Source organism: Mus caroli, chromosome 2, assembly GCF_900094665.2.
Source record: "Mus caroli chromosome 2, CAROLI_EIJ_v1.1, whole genome shotgun sequence".
Lineage (NCBI taxonomy): Eukaryota > Metazoa > Chordata > Mammalia > Rodentia > Muridae > Mus > Mus caroli.
Genome location: NC_034571.1, coordinates 113,717,232 through 113,726,707, shown reverse-complemented (window position 1 = coordinate 113,726,707; position 9,476 = coordinate 113,717,232). Strand labels below are relative to the sequence as shown.

Genomic DNA, 9,476 nt, shown 5'->3' with positions numbered 1-9,476 from the left:
AGGCTGGCCTCGAACTCAGAAATCCGCCTGCCTCTGCCTCCCGAGTGCTGGGATTAAAGGCGTGCGCCACCATGCCCGGCAAAAGATATTCTTGAATCTAATTCCTTTCCTTTGTTTCTTCTTTGAGCATGACTACTAACAAATTGCAACCAATCCCCCCGAATGATCAACAACCATTGACCACTGACTCCATCTACTGGGCCCCTAGCATTTATATACCCCCTGAAAACATCCCAGAAGTCCAAATGTCACACAATCACAGGAATTATTTGCGACACACAGATGTGTACATACACATAAATGAATGAATGATTGAATGAATGATCACTGTCTTTGAGAAAATTATCGTCCTCACTTATAGTGAGGAATAAGGCATAATACCCATGATTGTAAACTAGTAAGGTGCAAGAACTGGTGATGTAGCTCACTGTGCCAGCATACATAAGGATAGGTTTGATCACCAATACTTCAGAAGGGGAAAGAGGGCAATGAGCAATCTATAAAATGAAGAATAAGCATGCTACAGTTAACTTGTCGCTCTAATGGAGTTTAATTTTATTTTTGAGACAGGATCTCAGTTTGTAGCTCTTGTTGGCCTGGAACTCAAACTTCCTGTCATCTTCCTGTCACGGGTTGCCAAGGACTAAGATTGTGCTAACCACACTCCACTCTTCAAAGAAATTTTAAAGTAAATATTTATAGTAACTTTGGGGTAAAGTTTTAGAACTGTTTGTAAGAAAAATTTGATGATGAAAGAGAGTATTCCAGTCACTGAATAGAACAAATCTCAGGACAGGGATTAGGAAATTATTTAAATGTCCTGACTATAAAGCAGTTTGTAATCCCAGAAAGAAAATAAGATCGGTATATAGATAATGCTACTGACTGCATTATCAGAGGTGTTGCTGAGGGCTGGAGAGATGGCTCAGGGGTTGAGAGCACTGACTGCTCTTCCAAAGGTCCTGAGTTCAATTCCCAGCAACCACATGGTGGCTCACAACCATCTGTGAAGAGATACCATGACCAAGGCAACTCTTATAAAGGCAAACATTTAACTGGGGCTGCCTTACAGTTTCAGAGGTTCAGTCAGTTATCATGGCAGGAAGCACAGCAGCATGCAGGCAGACCTGGTGCTGGACAAGCAGCTGAGAGTTGTACATCTTGATCCAAAAGCAGCCAGAAGGAAACTGACCTCTGCAGACAGTCAGGAGGAGGCTCTCTTCTGCACCTTGAGTACAGAACCTCAAAGCCCACCCTGATAAAGGCTTACTTCCTCCAACAAGGCCACACCTTCTAACAGTGCCACTTCCCATGGGCCAAGTACATTCAAACCACCACAGACACTCAGCCCTTTGGTCGCAAAACCCTGTGATCATTTTAGTTTAAGATAGAGCATAAAAAGAATACTTCATGGTTATTATATGCCACACCTAATATAAATCCTTCAAAAGTCTGTTAATAAACTCCTCAGCAATCTGTAAATACTGTAGACTTAGAAAAGTTAAACTGCTTCCCTGTAACAAATAGCCAATATGAGAACCTATTTCAATCTTGTATCCAAAAATCATAATATTTATGCTACTTGCTTAGAATATTGGAATTGAGGGCTGGAGAGATGGCTCAGCCATTAAAGGCTAGGCCCACAACCAAAAATATAAGAAATTAGTCAGAGGAGAAACTTGTTTCCCTTAGTTTTTGTTGAGGCTGGAGAGATAGCCCAAAGGTTAAGACTGCTCTGCTGTCATGAAGAGTGGAGCTCACGTACCAGTACCCAAGTAACAATCCAAGCATGCCACAAATATCTGTATCTCCAGCTTTGGGGGTGAGGATGGGATAGGAGTGGAGACAAGAAAATCACTGGGGTTTGCTGGTCCAGGTGAGCCAAGAAAATGTTAGCCCTCGGTTGAGATGGAAACTGACTCAAAGGAATAGACAGAGATTGGTAGAAGAAAAGCTAATACATCCTTGTCTGGCCTCTGCCTTTACACACAGATGAATATACCTACAAGCATGTGCATACACTTGTATGCACACACATGCACACTGAAATAAATTTTAAATTTTTAAAACAATAGTTGTAGTATTGTAGAATACTTACCAAGCAAATATGAGGACCTGATTTTGTTCTCCAACACCTACATAAAAATCAGGCATGGTGGTATGGAAATTTCATACCAGCACCAATAAGACAGAGACAGGTAGATTCAAGGTGCTGGCTGGCCTGCAAGCCTAGCCTAATTGGTGAGCCATAGGACCAGATGAGACATCCTAGTTCAGAAAAACAAGGTGGACAGCACCTTAGGACATACAGGGTTGGCCTCTGCCCTCCCTATCTCCTCTGCACACACCTATACACACAGATAAAAGTAAAACCATGCAATTTGTTTTCTTGCTTTTATATATACAAAACTGTTTCTAGCCAGGCATGATGGATCATACCTGTAGTTCTAGCACTTATGAGGTTGAATAGGAGCATTTTTAGTTCCCAGACCAGCCTGGACTGCATAGCAAGGCCAGCTCAACAAACACAAAGAGAGATGAAAATCCTGTTGCCTTAACTTCTTGATCTCAGTTCCTTGCCAGACATTTTCCTCCTTAGTTTTCATTAAAGACTGATCAAATTAAAGAGATAATACTTTGTAGTATTTGTCAATTAAACCCACTTAATGGTATCCCCAGAGGCACCAAAATGTGCCACTGCCACACAAAGAAAGGAAATTCAGCACTTCCCCTGGGATTAATTTAACCAAAATTGAGCCCAAGTAGAATTCTCCACTTCTCCCTGTGTCTTCCATTTGCCTGTAGCTTATGTTTTCTGACTTGGCTGTCTATGCCTACCTAATGTCTGTCTCTTTTACTCTGTGTCTTTTACCTAATAAAGAGCACAGAAAGCATGGTATGGAGAATGAATAAGGGATACTTTAGTCTTGTAATCCTGAGTTTTACAGAGATGTTTATCTCCAAATGCCCCCAGAGCACATGGTACTGCAAACATCCTGTTATCAAGCAATAGCAACATAGCAACATGCCATTTCCAACAGTTATGGTGGATATTTGTTGCATAAGGGCACTTTCAACTTGTTTGCTGTTTTAAATTAATTCATAACACACATATATTTACACAATTGTATTGCTGTCTGGGTCAGGGGCATGGAAGTTACATAATGCATTAGCTTTGGTTGTAAAGGGAAAGCCAATGCCGGTGAGGTCGGTTAACACTGTTCTCTCAAAGGCAGAAAATAGGCAGGCAGGATGTTAAGCCAAGTCCTAAGTGAACCCAAAGTATATTATTAAGTTGGTTGTTAGGTCTAGTTAAAATTTCAGTTTCTTTGAGAATAAGAGATATTTTCATAAATGTATATCATATTCAGTCTGTCTATACTTCCTCCCAATATAATCCATATAATATAATTCTGTATAGGAAGATTTTTTTTCTTAAATGGATTCTGTTTCCTTTTCTTTAATTTGTTTGTTTGTTTGTTTGTTTATATTAATGTGCACTGGTAGTTTGCCTACATATATGTCTGTGTGAGGGTGTCAGATCCCTTACAACTGAAATTACAGACATTTGTAAGCTGACATGTGGATGCTGGGCATTGAACCCAAGTTCTCTGGAAAACCATCCATTGCTCTTAACCACTGAGCATTATGCAGGAAGGTTTTCTGTGTCCTCCTTTCCACTGCAAGGTCTCCCTGTTCACCATCCTTAATCTGCTCACATGCTATATATTATAAAACATTTAAATGTTGGTGGAGGGCTGGCAAGATGGCTCAGCAGGTGAGAGCATTGACTGCTCTTCTGAAGGTCAAAGACGCCCTCTTCTGGTGTGTCTGAAGACAGCTACAGTGTACTTATATATAATAATAAATGAATCTTTGGGCTGGAGCAAGCAAGGACTGAGCAAGCGGGGTTGACTGGAGCAAGCAGAGGTCCTAAAACAATTCAATTCCCAACAACCACATGAAGGCTCACACCATCTGCACAGCTACAGTGTACTCACATACATTAAATAAATACATACATACATCTTTTAAAAAAAAACAAAAGCTGGGCAGTGGTGGAGCATGCCTTTAATCCCAGCATGTGGGAGGCATAGGCGGGCGGATTTCTGAATTCGAGGCCAGCCTGGTCTACAAAGTAAGTTCCAGGACAGCCAGGGCTACACAGAGAAACCCTGTCTCAAAACACCAAAAAAAGAAAGAGAGAAAGAAAGAAAGAAAGAAAGAAAGAAAGAAAGAAAGAAAGAAAGAAAGAAAGAAAGAAAGAGAGAGAGAGAGGGGGAGGGAGGGAGGGAGGGAGGGAGGGAGGAAGGAAGGAAGGAAGGAAGGAAGGAAGGAAGGAAGGAAGGAAGGAAGGAAGGAATGTTGGTGGAAATTGATAGAGGAAATGTTTCTATAAAAGCCATTCTTCTGCGGCAGGAGCTAGATCAGGCACAGCTCTGGCTTAGCACATTCAGCACTGGCTTCAGTCACCTGTACATAAATCGAGTCAGACATTCAGCACTCAGACGTGGAAGGTGGGGGGCTGCTAGGGAGTAGATTGGAGCCTCACAAGTGATAAGCATGTACCCTTGTTTCTAATCTATCTCAGGTTTTTATTCTAAATCTTATCTTCCAACTCTTAAGCTATATATAAGAGTTTCTAGTGGCCCTTTATTCTGTTACATTTTCTTGTTATTATGACAACCATATCTTTTTTCCCCATGGTTTACTTCTTCTTTTTTTCTTTTTAAATTATTTTATTAATTAATTAGTTTTTTATACTCCATATTTTATTCCCTCTACCTGATTCACCCTCTGACTTCCACATCTCATACCTCCTGCCCACTCCTCTGTCTCCACGTGGATGTCCCCCACCACCCCAACCTGACCTCTAACTCCCTGAGTCCTCCAGTCTCTTGAGGGTTAGGTGCATCATCTCTGAATGAACACAGACCCAGCAGTCCTCTACTGTATGTGTGTGGAGGGCCTCATATCAGCTAGTGTATGCTGCCTGTTTGGTGATCCAATGTTTAAGAAATATCGAAGTGGAGAGAGAGGGAGGGGCCTGGGAGGGAAAGTGGACATGGGATCTGGTATTAGGTGAGGAAAAAAGACTAAAGCCCTAAGGGCCAGCAGAAAGAATGTAAATAGGCAACCTTAGGAAATAGGAAGTTGGGGGTGGGGAACCCTCCAGAATGCACCAGAGACCTGGGAGATGAGAGACTCTTGGGCTCAAAGAGAGGGACCTTAGATGAAATGCCTGACAGTCGGGAGAGGGAACTTATAGAGCCCACCTCCAGCAGGAAGACAGGACATCAAGTGAGGGATGGATGGGGTTGCCATCCTACAGTCACACCTCTGACCCATAACTGCTACTGTCTGAAAGAATTACAGGAATGGAAATGGAGAGGAGCCTGAGGAAAAGAAGGTCCAGCTACAGGCCCATAGTGGGATCCAGCTCAAGGGGAGGCCCCAAGGTCTGACACTGTTACTGAGGCTATGGAGCTCTCGCAGAAAGGGACAACCATATGTTAAAAGTGTGGTGCACTCATCTCTGTCCTCTACCCCATTGCACATCACTGCTTCACTGACTGAATTATATTAATTTTGTTTTAGTTATTCTTCCTAACCTACAATCAGAAAATACACCAGGCCTTCTCTCCGTGGATCTCTTCCATGTTCTGGTGAGTGTTCAGTAGAATGACTTTGAAGTCACCAAGCTTTATAATTCATGGTTTTCTTACTTAAATTCATGTTTACTGTTCAAAATAATAAAGTTTTGATGTTCAAGGTGTTACATTTGATGTGTTATCCATTCTTTTACAAATACAGATTTCACTGAAACATCAAAATTATTTTTAAAATGAAATTAAGTTTGTTTATTTATTTATTTATTTATTTATTTATTTATTTTTGGTTTTTCGAGACAGGGTTTCTCTGTATAGCTCTGGCTGTCCTGGAACTCACTTTGTAGACCAGGCTGGCCTCGAACTCAGAAATCCGCCTGCCCTGCCTCCCGAGTGCTGGGATCAAAGGCGTGCGCCACCACGCCCAGCGATTTTTTAATTTATAATTGGTCTTGTAGTTAGTTTATATTTGATAATATACATAAAAATAACCTTTTTCTAATTCTGTTATGGGTCCTCCCCACTCCCTTTTTTTAAACTTGTTTATATCATATGCAGTGAATTACCATGGAAGCTATAAATTAAATATAATTATTAATTATCTACTGATAGAGACCAGGCCATAAGCACATGGCAGCTTCCTTAAACCACCCATGAAGAGGTGGCAACTCTTGGGAGTTTTATGCAACTTTTCTATCCATGCAATAATCTTATTCTTTTAAACCTAGCTCAGTGAAGAATAGTGGTAAGTTTGAAAACCATGGATTTTGTGGCTATCGAGTTAGCCAATCCCACCACCACCCCATTTGTACCTCATAACCTAAGTCTGTACTCAGTAGCTGTCTACCCTGACTCTCTTTTGGAATCCCCCGAGGAATCTTAAAAAGAATCCTAACAACTGGGCCTTGCCTCAGAGTCTGATGTTGTTGGATTGGAATGAGGCCTGTGTGTCATGTCAGTGTTTTTTAAGAACATCCAAGTATTTATAATACAGAATCTTCAGACCTGCTCAGCAGAGGACCACTACTTAGGCCTACCTACAACAGGGAGGCTCGACAAAGGGAGACTTAGTGATGGCCTTCGCTCACCAGTTATGGTACATTATAATTACAATCTAAGACATTCTGTTGAATATCACCAGGAAAAGTATGGTGGTTATTTCAAAACAAAACAACTACAAACTGCATCATTTGGTCCCCTTTACAGTTAGTTAGGAAATTGGTTTGTCGTGGCCTTTCTCAGTTACCCTGTTGCTGTCCATTTCCCTTTATAGGTCGGCGCAGTCTTAGCGTTCCCATCCTTGTATTGGGATGACACCGTGGATCTGCAGCCGTCACCACTTAGTTCTTCATATAACCACCTCTATCTCTTCCATCTGATCACCATGGCGCACATGCTTCAGATACTCCTTACAACAGATACAGGTAAAGCTCCGAGATCGTAGATGACTGTAAGTAATATGTGCCTCTGCTTTATTGGCAGAATGGGTTATGTTTGTGATTAATCATGTTATGTGTTTCTAAGTCTTGTGTTATGTCATGTGTTATTTATTCATATATTTCTTACCAAATGTTATTTAAATAGGTAAAGGCAGAATAAGTTGTGAAAGGGTAATTAGCTCAAGATATTTGATTGTCTAATTTCCAGCTACTCTCCAGATATGTAGATGGACTGTTAGGACCTGTTTTTCTCCTTGTCTTCCAAATGTTTCATTGTCAAAGTCTCTCCAGGGTTATTTCTACCCACATACACTCTGCCTTTTGCCAAGCCTTTCAGGAACCGTTTTTTCAGTCCCAGTGATTGCACTGCCATAGGCTACTTCATGTCGTGGTTATCTGTAGCTCATTCTCTTCCTTGCCCAGTTTCTCCTTCTGCACATGTGTTTTCTGATTAGAGAGAACAATCACATTTTAAAACCATTTCCCTTAGCATCAAGTATCTGGCAATCTTTGTTCTCCACAATAAGTACTCATTAAACATTTGTGAATTATGACTTGAATTACATGACTATAACATAATCAGATTATCCTTTTAGAGTCAAGTCATTAATAGCCACGAAGCGCTAGGCAGTGACTCAGTGTGTAAAGTACTTGCTGTGCAAGCCTGAGGAGCAGAGCCCACCCAGAAACTAGACAGGCCTGGTGCTACCACACTCAGGAGGCTGAGGCAGGGATCCCTGGAGCAAGCTGACTTCCTAAACTGAATGGAATTCCAAGCTCCAGAGAGACTCTGCCTCAAGAAATAAATAAATAGATGGAAAGTGACCAAGGAAGGCCTTTCAGTATCAGCTTTTGACTTCCTTACATACTATATATCTTATGTGTACATGTAAAACATGTGTACATGTAAAACATATGTGTACATGTAAAATAAGTGAACAATAAATAAAGTCTGGTTCTGGATAACAGTGATCAATAAAAAATGCTGAAAATTCAGGAAATTTAAAGAAAAATAAGATTTTAAAAGAAAAAAAGAAAACAAAAGAAAAAACCTGTTAAAAGGGGCTAGAAAGATAGACCAGTGGTTAACAGCACTGGCCTCTCCTCCATAGGACCCAGGTTCAATTCTCAGCACCTACATGGCAGCTCACAACTGTAACTCCAGTTCTGGAGGGTCCACCTCCCTCTGCTGACCACCCTGAGTACTACATGTTTCATTTTTACAGAGAATCTGCAAAAAGTATACATTTGCCATAAGATAATAGAGAAAACTTGGAAGCAATCAGGGTAGCCATTAGTTGATTGATAAATAATTTGTGGTACATCTAGACAGTGGGCTGTTATTGGTTCAGAGAAGAAATGAACTGTCCAGTCCTGAAAGTGCAGAGAGGAGATTTGAGTGTCTATACTAAGTGAGAGAAGCCAGTGTGAAGATACTTCTGGGTCCAACTTCAGGGCATTCTGGGGAAGATGAAACTGGAGGTAATGTGAGCAGAACAGTGACGTGCATGGGTAAGGGAGGAAAAGCACAGAGATGGTGAAGCTAGTCTGTATAATAGATGTATATATGCTATCCAAACCAATAGGATGCGGGGTGCAAGAGCGAACCTTAGTAAATCTTGAGTCGGTGAGGTCAGCCTTACAGCATCATTTTACTCTTTCAATACTGAACTGGCTCTTCTCTGACTCTTGCCTCTCTGCATAAACTGTTTTCAAAGACTCAGTTTTATTATTTTTAATTTTATGAATTTGCATTCTAAATGCAAGTGCCTGCATAGGCCAGAGGCATCAGATCCTTTGGAGTTGTAGTTACAGGAAGTTATCAGTTGCCTAAAGTAAGTTCTGGAAACTAAATTTAGTTCCTCTGAAGCTTAGTGAGCTCTCCTAACCACTGCCCCCAGGCACCACTTTTTAAAAACAGTTTCACTCTAGGTCAGGCTGTTTTGGAACTCATTATATAGCCCCAGGTTGTCTTTGAACTCTTGGCAATCCTCCTATTTTATGCTCTCAGTGATAGGTTACAGGCATTAGGCATGACTTTGGGCTTAGACTTTAGAATCAGTTTGTCAGTATGAACTGTTGGTCAAAATAATTGTCAGTAATACACATAAAATGAACAATGTTGGATATTGAGAAATAGGAGTTCTCTATGTGTAGGATCTGAAATATATAGAATTCTATATTTTGTGCTCAGTTTTGCTATGAATCTGAAACTTCTCCAGTTCAGTGACTTTTACTGATTTATGTGTGTATATATTTATTGTATTCACATTTGTGTGAGTGTGTACCTGCCTGCGGAGGCCAGAGGTCAATGTTAGGTGTCTTTAATCACTCGCTATCTTAGTGTTTGAGGCAGGGTTTCTCAGTGAACTGGGAGCTCATTGGTTAAGCTGGGTTGGATAGCCAATAAGTTCTGGGGATCTGCCTG

General features: G+C 40.9%; 1 protein-coding gene across 2 annotated transcripts in view; it reads left to right on the top strand.

Annotated features, from left to right (window-relative positions):
• Ubr1 (ubiquitin protein ligase E3 component n-recognin 1) overlaps positions 1-9,476 on the top strand; it is a 123,580-nt gene that overhangs the window by 95,403 nt on the left and 18,701 nt on the right. For both annotated transcript variants that reach the window (XM_029469902.1, XM_021184371.2), the window contains exons 38-39: positions 5,599-5,666; positions 6,883-7,033. In XM_029469902.1, coding sequence (XP_029325762.1) covers positions 5,599-5,666; positions 6,883-7,033 — 219 coding nt within the window. The remainder of the gene's footprint in view (positions 1-5,598; positions 5,667-6,882; positions 7,034-9,476) is intronic.